At 40.9% G+C, this 15,860-nt stretch overlaps 2 protein-coding genes and 1 pseudogene across 2 annotated transcripts; 1 reads left to right on the top strand and 2 right to left on the bottom strand.

Annotated features, from left to right (window-relative positions):
• The first annotated feature begins 1,065 nt into the window (after window positions 1-1,065).
• LOC145888551 (cardiolipin synthase (CMP-forming)-like) lies at window positions 1,066-3,343 on the top strand. Its single transcript, XM_082979325.1, has 5 exons — window positions 1,066-1,680; window positions 1,740-1,877; window positions 2,168-2,297; window positions 2,518-2,672; window positions 3,070-3,343. The coding sequence occupies exons 1-5, from the start codon at window positions 1,351-1,353 to the stop codon at window positions 3,247-3,249; spliced, it is 933 nt and encodes a 310-aa protein (XP_082835451.1). The 5' UTR covers window positions 1,066-1,350; the 3' UTR covers window positions 3,250-3,343.
• A 77-nt stretch (window positions 3,344-3,420) lies between these two features.
• On the bottom strand, window positions 3,421-14,794 carry LOC145888552 (fatty acid hydroxylase domain-containing protein 2-like). Its single transcript, XM_082979326.1, has 6 exons — window positions 14,535-14,794; window positions 13,736-13,857; window positions 13,013-13,215; window positions 12,381-12,486; window positions 4,603-4,769; window positions 3,421-4,431 (listed from the first exon to the last, which is right to left on the bottom strand). The coding sequence occupies exons 1-6, from the start codon at window positions 14,629-14,631 to the stop codon at window positions 4,278-4,280; spliced, it is 849 nt and encodes a 282-aa protein (XP_082835452.1). The 5' UTR covers window positions 14,632-14,794; the 3' UTR covers window positions 3,421-4,277.
• LOC145889354 (uncharacterized) lies at window positions 9,757-12,066 on the bottom strand (annotated as a pseudogene).
• Window positions 14,795-15,860: the final 1,066 nt, after the last annotated feature.

Here is a 15,860-nt window from a genome sequence, read left to right as displayed (position 1 = left end):
TTGTAACGCATGCAGCGCAGATGACACGAAATACTGTCACACTCGTTTCCGTACGTTGTATTGTCACCGTTACGAAATATCGGTGGAGAGGCTTTGTTTATGTTGCAGTTTTTTTTGAGCTTTTGGCTAATCTTGTAATATAGCTTCTGTATTAACGATTATTCCAGACAGAAACAAATTAATGGGAATCTTCTTGCAGGTATTCTGAGACAACGAATATTTAAACAGTTATTTTTAGCGTGTGAAGTAGTAATTGAAGAAATTGTCTTTCTAGACCTGACGAAAAAGGGAGTGTTCCATAAACGATACACAAAGAATGGACGGTTTTCAGAATGGTTTATCACAAAGCGATTTGCCAATTACATCATGGGCGTCATTCGCATCTGGTCAAATGACAACCTTTTTTCGAAAATGTACGTTAATTTGTTCATTTTTGTGGTTTTATTCAACAAACATTTGCTTTCGAGCTAAGAATTACATGCATTTGCGATTACCTACCCCAGAATGATATTAGAATTACTTGCCAAATAGTGATTCCGAAAAATGTGTATTTTACATTAAAGCAGTTAGCCGTGAAAAAAATATGTCATCACAGGAAGTGTCAAAAAAGGGCCTTTGGAACATATAGTGTTTGTTATCCTAAATGCACGAATCGTAATTGGTCTACATCAGGGTAAACAATACAGGGAAAGAGTCAAAAATTGCCACGTCATTGGTTTGAAAATGGCACGCGGGCTTATTATGACAACACCTTGTCCTTTATTTTTATGTCATACCAGTCACGAGAGACATCAACCTAAAAATAGTCACACAGACACATTTTCTTTCACATTAATATATGGTACGGGAGTAGATGGTTTGCAATCATACTAAAATAAGTACACTATGATGCAACCATGACACGCATGATTATTTTTGTTTTCCATTTCTGGCCCTGATAAAAATGGTGTAAACTGAAAATTCACAACACAACCACTTTAAAACGCTCCAGTGGCGATTGTTACGCATGGATGCACATGCTGCAGAAAAGTAAACAGAAAAAAGCATGGCGTGTTGTTGCTTCGGCTATTTATTTTTTAATTTTACCACATTCTTATTTATTGCCAAGGTACACCTATACCCGGCCCTTAAAGTATTGTAAAAAGTAAATATTTGTGGTATTAACAGTTGTGTAGAGTCGTTAATACTTAGTTTGTTGATACGCCAAAAATTTAGCGTAAAATATAGCCTACTTAATACTTCGAACAAAATTCTGTTGTTATCTTTCCTCTTATAGGGACATGTCCTGTTACTAGGCTTTAAAAAGCCATATAGCTTTGGCAATTGAGATGTGATATGAAGCTTGAATGAATGGCAGCTACAAGGCATTGGTTGCAATCTTTTATGCAAAAAAAATGTTGGACTGGTATTTACCTCCAAAGTGAAAGTTACAGAACCAGTTGTACTTTTCCTGTGCTAACTGTTGCACACAAAAGAAAGTGTTGCTTCCCAACAAAAGAAATAAACAATTTCCATGGGTGTACAACAATCCACATAAAGTTTAGTTTTCCGACACATACAACATTCTGCTTTCCAGTGAGGTACTTCTCAGATACCCAACCTCCCAAGTCAAATGAAAAATGGGAAAATTTGCTTGGAAATCAGGAAAAACAAGATAAAATATCTAAAATACCAGTGAAGGTTGGTATTTATAACTGGGTTTGGTGATTCTGGAAGTAATTAATTTCCTTGTTTTGCAGAGAGAAAATATTTACACAGTGCCAAATCTACTTTCCCTCAGCCGCCTTTTGCTTACACCATACCTTGCACATCTAATTGTAACCAACCAATATAAACTTGCTTTGGCTTTGTTTATTGCTGCCAGCATAACAGATGTGGTAATATCACCTTTTTTATTGAATTATCTTTGTTTTTCATTTTACCTATTTGATCATCTTGCGGAGTAGTTAATGCATTATGGCAACATGACAAGCATTTGTTAATACCTTTGACCTGGAAGTGTTGTTTCTGTCTAAACAAAATATTAAGTATTAGTTTAACCTGCTGGTGGTGAAAATACATGGTACAATTGCAAAATCAATTTATTTTACCCAAAAAATTGAGTAGATCAGCAATAGACATCAGAATGAAATGGCATCGATAAAACCTTAAAAGTAATGTTTTTCAGGTTGATGGTCAAATAGCAAGAACCTGGCCTTCACAACAATCTGCTGTTGGTTCAGCTCTTGATCCTTTGGCTGATAAAGTTCTGGTTGCAGTGTTATGTGGAGCTTTGACTTACGTCAACATTATTCCATGTAAGATAAAAGCAAAATACACGACAAATGAAACTTTGATATCAGCCTAGTTATTTTTATTTTTTGACTGGTCTGTGGTCAACAAAATCTAAACGCATGACTGTTTTGCAGTTAAAAAACTAGTTTTCACAAAACACTAATGCAAATTGCAATAGAATCTAAAAATACAGATTGATGAATATTTGTCCATTGGAAAAGTGACTTTGAGCTTGTTTTGCAGTGCCCCTAACAATCTTGTTTGTGAGCCGTGACCTGCTGTTGATTGGTGCAGTGTTTTACGTTCGATGGCGAACTTGCCCTCCACCACGCACTCTCAAGCGCTTTTTTGATCCAACCCTAGTAAATGCAAAGCTTTCTCCTACATCACTTAGTAAGGTAACAGCAAACTTCAAATCAACACTACTTGTGACATTGCACGGTAAATTTCTTCTATCCAAACCTACAAAGGGGCATTAAAGTCCCTTAACAACTAGTTGTTTTTTGTTATTCATATAGGTCTGTGATTTTTATGTTCTGAATGATGGTTACAAGCAACTGAAAATAGCACAAATTTTCACTAGTATCAACTATTATGCATATTAGTACCTGTTTGAACATTCAGATTTGTTCGGATTGTACTTTTTTGGCTAAATCATTGCAATTTAAAATTTTGTTAGACCTGGCAAGCCTAAAGCTGATTGGTTTATTGGTTTGCTACTTCTTAAAAATAATATCTAACTTTTAGATATGAAGAAAATTTTAACACTTACGTTATGTTATCTGCAATTTTAAGATTAACACAGCTCTTCAAATGGTTCTAATCTGGTGTTCAGTCGCGGCTCCAGCGTTTGACATGGCCGACCATTTCGTTCTGAAATGTTTATGGGGAATCACCGCAACCACAACCGTGGCGTCTGGCTTGAGTTACGTCACTCGAAAGGACACAGTCCGAATCTTGAAGGACGAAAAATAATATGTGCCTTGCTTCAATCATGTTTTTGCGTCCAATTCTTGTAACAAAACAAATCTGCGACATGACTTGCGCCGCTGTAAACGTGGTTTAATAAAACCTTTTTTCGTTGTGGAATCAGTGCTGTCCCCCTCAATCTATACTGAGATTTTTTTTTGCAAATTTTCAAACTGCTCAAAACAATCAATTATATTTAGCATTTTGAGTTTTTAGTAATGGTTACGCATTACAATTAAACGTGTTTCACTAAATTTAGAGTTGTAACGTACAGCTGAATGTTTGATCTTCAAGTTGAAGTTGATCTACATATTACCTTATAGCTGAAACTTTTAAAACAGTTCCTATTTTTTTAGGACAAACTAATTATGACAAAGTTGTAAGTTGAAAGAAACAAAAACATATACATTTTCAAATAGAAGAATCGAACATCCAAATGTATTGAATTGCAAATGAGAAAAGGCATTGGCTGGTGTTTAGTAGCGTAAGTTTATGGTGGGGAAGATGTCCGTCAACGTTGTGAGGCATTTGTTGATAACTTGTACATAATGCAAATAACTTATGTACAACGCCTACACATAAAAGCGGCGGTGTTAGACACAAATAAAATGAGGACACAAACAAAACGGACTTTGACGAAATTAATTGTCACAAGCCGAATGAAAAAAATGAAACCAAACGAAGCAAGAAAAATCAGATAAAACTTGCCTTCAAAGTACAAATGTACTCACATGGACGAAAGTCTTCGAGTACACGGATGAAAATTAGCTGTTCCACGTGATTAACTTAATTAATGATCGCCCAATTAAAATAATGTTTTTAATCAAAACAACACCATTTTAATAAATGAATTTAACACGGCTCTGACTTTTAAAAGCAACCGGAATAGGGGGCGTCTTACCGCTCGTCAAAGAAAAAACGCACATGCATCTGCGGATACAAAGTTTGGTTGTTGCCAAATATACACGGTTTATACAAGTATCGAGTTACTACGTTTCAAACAAGTGCTTTGCATTGGTAGATACGGAAAATTTTTACTGCTTTTTCTCTTCATCCGGTATCAGTTGATCGATCGGAGTAAAACTATAGAAAGTTACATCGCGTTTGCCTTGCACAGAACTCCTGAACTTCGTGTCAGTTTTATGAAATGAATCCAATAACCCACTGGCCCCGAAGCACTCGTTGAAGCTACAAAAAAAACAATAGCATGCATGCATGTATAAAAGATACATATTTATGTAATATATATACACATATGCATATATTATGACGGTTCACAGGCCAACAATAATTACAGAACATAGAACAATAGGCAAAGTGTGTTGCAACCAAAGGCATTGTTTCAGTATCATAATTTACCCGAAATGATGGTAATCATGGAACTGAGGAGATTTGCTGAAGGGGAAGTGATAGTTTGAGTGGTGAGTAAAGGCGTCGATTTGTCCCATTCCAAGGTAATACCACATTACCACAACGTGAGGCCGAAGAACATAGAATTGAAATAACATCGGAAAGACTTTCTGCAACTGGAAAAGCAAAATTTTGTCAAGCAAAACCATTGTCTTCTTGTGTGAGGAGTGCTTTGGGTAAAGGTAAGCAGCATGTTAATCAATTATTTGCCGCCGATTATTTTTTCAATGTGTTTGTTGATGGTTCACGTATAATCTATAGCAGGGGTTCTCAAACCTTTTAGGCACGCGGCACACTTGGATCCTCTTTAATTCGTTTCCTGCACACCAAACTTTAAAGTCAATTCAAGTTGTGAAGATAAGTTATAGAAGTAGCACTGGTAAGGTTAACGAAATGCTTTTTTCGGGAGCTGCTTTTAGTTCCAAACGTTGTATATTTTTAACTTTTGTCATTAAGGAAACCGACAGTTGTAGTGATAGTCTATTACATATTAATAAAAAATTCTCGCGGCACACCTGAACCTGCTTCACAGCACACCGGTATGCGGCACAATTTTTGAGAAATCCTGGTCTACAGTATTGCTTATCAACCTGCATAACCATCAGCACCATTTTGTGCGTCGCTTTAGTTCAGGAACTTCTTGTTTTTTTATGTCTCGCTTATCATTACTACCTGCAGCGTTGTTTCGTGCAACCAAAAGTTTACTGGAACGTGTGACCTTCCTAGGCCATCGCCATGATTTTAAAATCTACTTGAACAATATTTACAAAAATAATAACATTGTCATGGCATTTGCCGAGTGAAATTTCCTTCAGCAGATAGTAAAAGGGTTTGGCTAATATCTGTGGTGTAGACTCTGAACGCCCGGCCTGCGAGGGCCAAGTCTCATAAAGGGTATAGCCTGCTTTTTTGAAACACGCCGTTTCCTTTTCCCGGTGTATTAAATTCACTGTGTAACGACGGTTTTCTATAAAAAGTTCATGATCACAACACAGCCAAGAAAAATAAATGTTAGCAAGCACTCACCAACTGTTTTTCATCAGGCCACGTTTTCTAATAACAGCTTATTCAAATGACATTACTATTTAAGCCAAAACTGTCTCCTGTAAGGGGTAAACAAACAATTTTACTGACACAAACTATTTCACCCTTCAAGCACGCAGACGCAGCAAACAAGCAAACTAATCACTACCAAGAAACAATGTCATTCGAAACGAAGTGTTACGCATAGTGGTCATTGTTTCGTCACTATAAATGACGTGGAGATGTAACATACCCCCCCCCCCAAATGTATGACCCAGGAAATACATTTCGCAACACAAACATCGAACGTTCAACAACGAAATTACGAATCATGAAATAGCTCAGCACATTAAACATCGCTATTCGCGGCGACAATCAAACATAGTTTTGCAATCGGTCGTTTGACACAGTTGTGTCGCGTTTGCACGAGCACCTAGCGCACAGTTCCAGTTTTATCCGGGAACGTATCCGCAACTCGACCCATTAACCACTTAGACCGTGGCTGTGAATCATCCACAATGAGAACCACGTCATTGATCTGGAGGTCTCTCTTCTTCTGGAACCACTTCTGTCTGGAGATGATATTTGGTAAATATTCCCGTACCCAGCGAATCCAGAATTGGTTCGCCAAGTATTGGACATGTGCCCAACGGCGCCGCACGTAGCAGTCCTTTTTATCGAACAAACCGGGAGGTAGGCTCGCATTCGGTCTCATTAGCAATAGATTGTTGGGTGTGATAGGTTCGTCATCTCGAGGGTCAAACGTCACCGGAACAAGAGGACGCGAATTAATTATGGACTCAACCTCGACGAATAGCGTAGCCAATGTCTCGTCAGAGACAACTTGCTGAGTCATCAAAGACGTCAGGATTCGCCGGATGGACCGTACCATTCTTTCCCACGCACCACCCATATGACTGGCGGTCGGAGGATTGAACGACCAACGAATGTTTCTCTGCTTCCGGTACTCATCGATTTGTGAACAGTTCCACGACTGCAACGATTCCCTCAAAATCCGTTCCGCACCAACGAAATTTGTTCCGTTGTCGGAGTAAATGTGGACTGGATTTCCACGACGACCAACAAATCGACGAAGCGCGTCGATAAATGAGTCAGTTGAAAGGCTGTGAGCAACTTCAATATGAACAGCCCGTACTGTTAGACAGGTAAACACTGCCCCATACCGTTTGACGATGCTTCGCCCCTGCTTAACAGAAAAGGGGCCAAAGTAGTCAACGCCGACATGTGCAAACGGCGGCTCGTCGGGATGTAGTCTTGCCGAAGGCAGATCGGCCATTATCTGCACACCAACGGAAGCATTTCGTCTCTTGCAGAACAAGCAATTTCCGATCACTCGGCGTACGGCAACTCCACCTTTGATTATCCAAAACCTCTGGCGCAACGACGACCAGGTATGTCCCATTCCAGAATGTCCGACAAGGCGATGATGTCTTGCAATAATTAAATCAGTAAAAATGAGATGAATGCGGCAGGATTATCGGATGTTTGGCATCGTTCGGGATTGGTGCCCTTTCCAACCGACCACCAACACGTAGTACAGAATCAACAACTACAGAGTTCAATTCGAACATGTGTCGTTTTAAAGAGGTCTTCGCATGTGAGCCCTTTTCCAAAGCCGCAAACTCGGCGACGAAGTGTCCTCGTTGTACGTGCTTAATCAACGCCAATTCGGCAGCATCCAATTCCTCAACCGATACGTCACATTTCTCCACGGGCACTTTGTCACGCCGAATGCGCGACAGAAAAAACTGCTTATATCGAAGCAGCCATGCGACGCTCTTTTTTAAACGATTTAGAGAAGAATATCGATTAATAATCCGGTCAACAATGGATTGCTTTTCCACAATCAAATGAATGGACACCTCCTGTTTTTTTTCGGAAACGAACTCAGCAGGTAAGTCTGGTAGTACGATAGGGCTGACAGGCCAGTGATCCTCGGACTCCAACAAGAACTTGGGGCCGTGTAACCAGCGCCCTGACGTCACCAACGTTTCGACCGTCAACCCTCGGGAAGCTTCGTCCGCAGGATTGAGCTTCGATGGAACGTGTCTCCAACTTGATAAATCACTTTGCCTTTCAATCTTTGCAATTCGATTGGCAACAAATGTAAGAAATCGCTTCTTCGAATTGATAATGCTCTGGAGCACAGCTGTGGAGTCTGTCCAAAACACAGACCGACATGTCCCAAGATCAAGTTCTCGCCGCATCATTACATCAAGGAATCGACACCGTTTTTAGCGGTGCCAAACGACACTTGCCAACAAGAAACACACAGTGAACACGCGAATCAACGTTGACTAACCTCAGGTAACACACGGCTCCATAGGCAACGGATGAAGCATCCGCAAAGTGATGCAATTCCCAACATTTCACCTCACTGAAACCTAACGGCTTAAAACACCGAGGAATTCGCAGGTCATGAAGTTTTGTCAAATGACTTAGTCAATTCTTCCACTGCGTGGCTTCTGATTCCAAGATGCAATCATCCCAGCGGAGTCCACGCTTACACAAGTCTTGAAGTAATAGTTTGGCTCCTAATGTACAAGGCGCAACAAACCCAAGAGGGTCGTACAGTGAACTCAAGGCAGAAAGAATCCCTCGACGCGTCATCGGTGTTTCGGGAAGATTGATCTTAAATCCAAATGTATCCTCGTCCACATCCCAGTGCACACCAAGCACTCTTTCCGTGACGTCATCGCCGAACCTTCTGTTCCGCACGACCTTTGACCTTTCCTCTTCGGGAATCTCAGACAGAATCGACGGGTTGTTACTGAGCCATTTAGTTAAATGAAACCCTCCGTGAGAAAGTAGATCCGTAAGCTGCTTCGTCAATCGAATTCCTTCCGCTGTTGATGCAACTGACGTTAAACAGTCATCCACGTAAAAATTTCTTCTTACCACCGACGATGCATGTGTATCGAAGTTGTGGCCAAAATCAATAGCCGTTTGCCTTAAGCAAAAACTCGCGCAACTTGGCGATGAAGTCGCCCCAAACAGATGCACAGTTATTTGGTGTTCCGTGGGTCCCTTGGCCAGATCCCCATCGGGCCACCACAAAAATCTCAAAGCATATCTATCCTTTCGTGTAACACGAATCTGGTGGAACATTGACTCTATATCGGACACCAATGCGAACCGTTCTCTGCGAAATCGAGTTAAAACAACCACCAAATTATTTACAAGATCCGGGCCCTGCATTAGTACATCATTAAGGGAAACCCCGTTATATTTTGCAGCACAATCAAAAACCACACGAACCTCGTCTGATTTACGGGGATGAAGAACAGGGTGATGTGGTAAGTACCAACAAACACCATTACATGAATGAACTTCGTCTTTGGGTACTTCTCTTGCGTACCCATTGTCAATATAGGATTGCATAGTAGCCACGTACTTTTCCTTGAGTCGGTCATCTGTCCCCAAACGTCTCTTCAGGTATTCCAATCGTCTTCCAGCCATGGGTTTGTTATCCGGCAAACAGACAGAACTCTCTCTCCAAAGTAACGGCAGCTCGTAGTGACCTTCCACGCTCGTCACGTTGCTTCGCATAATCTCGTACGATTTCCTATCTTCCCGGGTCGTAGGAAAATCCAGCACGGTAGTTTCGCTTCCGGAATCCGTCTCCCACAGGCTAGATATCTGCTTTTGTAAACAACTATCGCGTGATTTAATAAAGTTCACCGGACATTTCGATGAAGCAGACGGAAACAGTGACGGACCAAACAGTGTCCATCCAAAGGGTGTTTTGACAGCAAACGGTTTTCCCTTTGGACCTCGACGCATTTCCTGGATGAACAGCGCGTCCGGATTATCCAAACCAATTAAAAGTGTTACGGTACCTCCCTCGATCGATGGAAAATTTATGTTGCGTAAATGTGGTATGCCAAACAGATGTTTGGGAGTGAAAACAAGATTGGGTCGTACTGGAATCTCATCAACGGATATTACCTTCTGGAGAACTATCTCCTCTCCACCACCCACATGGAAAACAGCGAAACTCACTGAAACACCGCATGCTCTCTAGCGTCATCGGAGAGGGTTTGCAGAACAATCCCCTTTGCTTCACCTTCCATACCCAAAGTGTCGATTAACCTTTGGCAACAAAAGGTTCCAGTAGATCCCGATATCCAAAAACGCGTAAGGCAAAATCTTTCGGCCCTTGTATTTCACTTGGACCGGAACTACGCACTGATACACGTCGCCCGAACAATCTTCATCAGTGGAAGGTGTTATCACTGAGCAGGTAGCAACCTTCTCTGGTAGTGACGATGCTGGAGTCTCCGGCTTCACATTGGGGACGCACTTGTGCAACAAGGTATGATGGTAGTGACTCGAACAACTCTTTTCCTCGCAAGCGGTCTGTGCCTTGCATCTTCGAACGCGATGTCCCGGAGCAAGACATCTGAAGCACATTTTTTTTCGGCTAACGAACTCTATTCGTTCGGAGTACGTTTTGCGCCTGAAGTCAAAGCACTTTGCTAAGTCATGTAATTTTCCGCAGAACTGACAGGATTCGGAGGGCGATGACCTTTCCATTGGACGCTGCTGAACTTCTATCGGGTTAACAGCGTACGCAACTGCCTTGGTCTTTCTTAAGAGGCTGAACGAACTCCTTGTCACGTCTAGATCCCATAATCCTACAACCGTAAAGAGAATTCTCCACCTCGGCACGTTCCAAAACGAACTGAACAAAATGTTTAAACATGGCTTCGCGACCGGTTTGATGGAGAACTTCAACCGATCGTTCAATCCACCGTTCCCGTAAGCGGTGAGGCAACTTATCAATCAGCTGCAACATCGTATCGAGTGAGTTCAAACCCGCATATTCATTGATGTCATCCAACGTAGAAAGGCACTTTTCCAGCAAGTCTGCAAATTGCATCAGCCTCTCGGGTTGATCACCCTTTAAACGAGGACTCTTCTTGAGATGCTGCTCACAACCATTTGCAATAATGTGGGGCTGTCCGTACTCCTGAAAAAGCTTTTGACGGGCCTGACGGTAACCCTCGACAGGTCTTTTTGTTAAGTGATCAATTTTTAATCGCAGTTTATCATCACAATGTTGCAGTAGATAAACCAAACGCAACTCTTCTGAATGAACCTTAGTAGCAACATGTGCTTCGAAGTTACGAATGAACGTCCAATATTCCATGGGATCACCATTGAAGGTCATTATTTTCGGACGAGGCAGAAAACGTTCGTCCAAGCTGCAACGCGCTTCATGTACGCGGGCGGGAAATTCCGTACTTTTTAGGTCACACTGAAAATTATTGCCATCATCAGGCAAACGACTTACTTTTGAAGGGTCTTGCATTTCAAAATTCGGAGAAGGGTTTAAACGCTCAACCACTGTTTGCATAACCTGCATCGGCGAGGGTGAACAAACGTCATCATGACCAAATCCATCTTCCCAGCAACGGGCTTCAATTTCAGCCAACTCGGCTTCACGTTGCGCTTCACTAACTTCAGCGTCGTTTCTCAATTTTCTCTCTTTTTCTCGCATCTTCTGCTCCTCAGCGCGTCGTACTTCTTCCTTCTGCCTTTCTTTCGTCTGGCGAAGCTTTGCGCGAGCTATCTCCGCCTTAATTCGAGCCTCGGTTCTCTTCACGCTCGAACTCCTACTTGCTGATGAAGGACAACTTGAAGCTCTACTTCCTGAAGATTTGTTTGAAGTCCTGGCGAAAAGCAAAGGTGAAGCAGACCGGGTTTTCTCTGTCCAATCATCAACCCGGACGTCAAACTCCTGTTTTTCAGCAGCCAGTCGTTTAATTAAATCCCATGAAGACTCATCAATGTCATCCCCATTAAAATGATTCGCAAGAAGCTTGTATCTTTCGTTTGTAACTTGTACAGAGCTCAGGACTGCAGACAAGTTTTCTGGGCTAACCATTAAACGTTCTGTACGGATATACGATTCCTGTAAAGAACGCTGCAACGCTTGGAACTGTTCTTCCCTATTTTCTTCCATAGTGATTTGCTGCTACAATACAGTCCAACCTACTTCAGTTCGAAACAGTTGAAAACTTCTTTATGTAAACTCTGAACGCCCGGCCTGCGAGGGCCAAGTCTCATAAAGGGTATAGCCTGCTTTTTTGAAACACGCCGTTTCCTTTTCCTGGTGTATTAAATTCACTGTGTAACGACGGTTTTCTATAAAAAGTTCATGATCACAACACAGCCAAGAAAAATAAATGTTAGCAAGCACTCACCAACTGTTTTTCATCAGGCCACGTTTTCTAATAACAGCTTATTCAAATGACATTACTATTTAAGCCAAAACTGTCTCCTGCAAGGGGTAAATAAACAATTTTACTAACACAAACTATTTCACCCTTCAAGCACGCAGACGCAGCAAACAAGCAAACTAATCAATACCAAGAAACAATGCCATTCGAAACGAAGTGTTACGCATAGTGGTCATTGTTTCGTCACTATGAATGACGTGGAGATGTAACATGTGGTAATGTTCTTTTTTTAACCAAAAGATTGTATTCTTTCTGGTTTTATTTACCTGTCTGTTAGTATTCGTGATGTACACACTGGGAGTTTTTAAAAATCAAAATCTAAACCTTTTTAATCGTTCGGCTGGTTTAGCGAATAAAACTTTCGTGCCAGAAATAAGTAAGGACTGTCCTCGATAAATTTGACAAGCAATCGTCTTAAGCTTACAATAAATTATTTACCAAACTGTCCAATGGGTGTCCATACGACGTTGCAAGGCTAATTGGCGTAGGCCATTGGTGGTGAATTCTGTGAAAACGTTTGTAGAAAGGTTTCCAGTGCAGCAATCTACAACAAAGAGCATTAGTTTAAATGTCCTTTGGAAATGGAGCAAAAATTATGCCTTATAACAGAGCCTCGGCAAACAAAGGCTCCGGTGCCACATTCAGCTCTTTTCAATAATCTTTTTTCTGTTTTTTTTTTTGACTTCGCTGTTCCTGTACGTACACGTCAAAAAATCGGCGTAACATGGATTTTTTTGCGCCTCGTGCATATCTGTTAGTTTGATTTAAACAGGGTCTATTTGCTTCTTGTACGCTACATTGGTTGTCGACCTCTTCCTTAATAATACCAACAAAAACTGTATTAGAAGAAATTTTCAATCCTTTTCAGGTCATGGTTGCAAAAACGTACTGGTACACCACCAGCACAATTTATAACCAATAAATAGCGAAGACCAAAACAACGATTCCTAAAGTCCTGTCGAATCCTGTATGGTTTCATATACCATGAACAGTTACGTGTCCAAAGTTGTCACGGGCTATAATAACATCTAAGATCGTCAAGAAAACAACAATGCATGGAATATTATTACCTGTGACCATAATAGATCAGCACCTCGTCGATGTACCCCAACATATAATACTGCACGATAGGAACCCATAAGTCGGGCAGTGGGTTCAGGCCAGACACCCCTCTTGCTTTCAGTATTGGGTAACAGAAATACAAAATAACACAGGCCATAACTTCGTTGAATGTTGCGACCTTGAGGCATCGTATCAGGTGTTTCTTGTCCACCTAAAAAAATATGCTTGTTTGTCATTAATGGCTGAACTTTATTAAATAAATGAAGCAACCTGATGTGTGTTGGTTACTTAGGTGGGACGTGACAAACCAATAGCGTTTCACAAAAAAATTGTACTTGTTATATCTTTACAAATTGACAAATATATTATATTGTATTTTCCAATTCTGTCCCTGACTGGACAGCTTTAAAGAACGGTGAAACACAGTAATGGATAAATGGTTTCAATCCAATTTTAATTGGTTAGAAATATTGCCCGCGTTTGGTTGGCTGGGTTTTAGCTTGTTTTTAATTTAAATGCAAAATATTTAACATGCAGAGACTTTGGTTACGAAGACATCTACCGTTCTTTAACGAAATCACTGAAGTTTCTTTCTGGTCATAACCTGTATCTTTTTAATGATATTTCACTTAGCGGTCACCTAATTCCCTCTCTAATAAATATACGATTGCTACTGCACCACACTTGCAATAAAGGAATTCATAGGCCGGACTCCGAGAAAAATACAAGACCTTTGGATTTTTTCCTTTTTTGATTTTGTACTTGACGAGCCAGGATGGTTTTCCAGTGATGTCCAAAAACAGGAAAAATAAGTTCATAAACACAAAGGGCAGGAGAAGAACCAAAGACGTGCCTGGGACCCAGAAAGAGTGGTATTAATATAGTGTAAGACGAACACGAAATAAAGTTGCACAAAAACTGTGTTTTACATAATAAATATTTTTGAGAGTAAATTGTAAAAAGAAATTTTTTGCCTACGTATAAATATCATCGGATTAGGTTGATAAGTCTAGGTCGATTTTGCTAATTTGTGATAAGTGGTGGAGTTAAGTTTGAGGTATACCGTTGTCCCGTAAATTTGCCCCACGGCGACGTAAAGGAACAACAATGACCAGTGGTATGAAAATGTAGTCTACAGGCTACAGCCACTCTAACCACAAAATATGATCAAAGAATTTTGAAATATGTGTTTACTTCAGTGACAAATTTTGTTCTTTTCGGGAATAAAGGAAGTTCATTTATCAACATATAAGTTAGTTAAGCCTCATATACTTACACTGCGCTTATACCAATTTGGGAAACAAATTATCTAGGCTACCACTCTTGAACTAAAAAATGTAAGGTTTGGGGCAAAAGAATGGCACCGTTATATAGGCCTGTAGCCAACTTTGTCCAAAGCTACGTTAGCTAAACTGGTATGCAATTAAGTTTTATTATTAATTACATTTGTTTTGCAAATAATGTACACTTTAATAGCGTTTTAGTTGCCTATAATGTGTTCAGAAACAATCTAAAAAATATCTCACCCACCGAGACATATTAAAAGTTTTTCGTCACCATTGAAAATTTCCACCACCTTCTGCCATTGACTTTCACAAAATAACTTGGTATCCGCGTAAACTTCCATTTTGTTTTCAGGTTGCCAATCAACAGCAGCAAAACAAATGAAAACACTTAAAAAATGCACTGTTTAAAGAGTGTATAAACAGCATTCTACCAAAATTGAAGGCGCTTGGCTTATTTAAAACACGGGAGCTTCCTGTGCTCGTTGACACGTCATGCTGCTAAAAAACACCGTGTAGACCTGTGTCACAATGGGAAGTCATGCATCACCAAGCAAAGCAGTGACGCAATTAAGTTAAATTTACGGTTGAATGAGCGCAAAATGTGCGTGCTGTTTTGTATTGGCGTAATTGCTACAAGCGGTAAGGGCTCACATTAGCCCTGGTCGGCCTTATATAGTAGGCCACATATGACGTCACGATTGCTGGGGCGTTACAGCCAGTGAAGCATTACGCTACATCCTCCCACAACGAATCACCACACATAACAAAAACATTAAAGATCAAGACGCGCAGGAGGTACAACACGCCGTCCAGACCGTGTATGATACGGCTGAACGTCAGGAAAGGGAACAATATGTGCACGATTCCTTCGTACATTTCGACCATTGTGGCGCACAATATATGACCTCGGATTTGTATGTGGCGACAGAACCTTGCTTTTTTCCTTGGCCTTATCGAAATTGATCCACGCATATGTATCTGGAGACAATCTGGGCAAAGCACGTGTACGGTGACGCGCGTTAAAGTTACGCTTTTGTTTCTCCTTTAAACGCTTATTGTTTATCCGAAAACTGTCCAAGTAACTCCAGCATAGCATCAAGTTAGAAGGAAGCGTTGGTACGGTTGTCCTTATCTTCCTCCCCGTCTTGAGACTCAAGTTCTGGTCTCCGAATGGAGGCGTGGGTTCGAATCCCACTTCTGACACCATGTATTGGCGTAATTGCTACAAGCGGTAAGGGCTCACATTAGCCCTGGTCGGCCTTATATAGTAGGCCACATATGACGTCACGATTACTGGGGCGTTACAGCCAGTGAAGCATTACGCTACAGTCATGGCGAATTTTAGGGTGTTTTGGGCAGTTTTAGTGGGGTTTTGGGCTATTCCAATTAGGTAGTAACTTGCTGGTGGGTGCTGCTGAAAATGGAGCAAAATAATCAGGCTGTATTTGTGGAAAAATGAATCGTTTAAGTGTCCAATTATTTGTGATTTTATGAAAGATCCATTTCATATCTACAGAGTTTGATCGAAATTAGTCTCCGAAAAAATGGTTTAGCCACCCCCCTAGGGCCA

Source organism: Ascidia mentula, chromosome 2 (assembly GCF_947561715.1).
Source record: "Ascidia mentula chromosome 2, kaAscMent1.1, whole genome shotgun sequence".
NCBI lineage: Eukaryota > Metazoa > Chordata > Ascidiacea > Phlebobranchia > Ascidiidae > Ascidia > Ascidia mentula.
The sequence above is the reverse complement of the archived record's forward strand: the minus strand, read 5'-3'. Positions and strand labels throughout refer to the sequence as shown.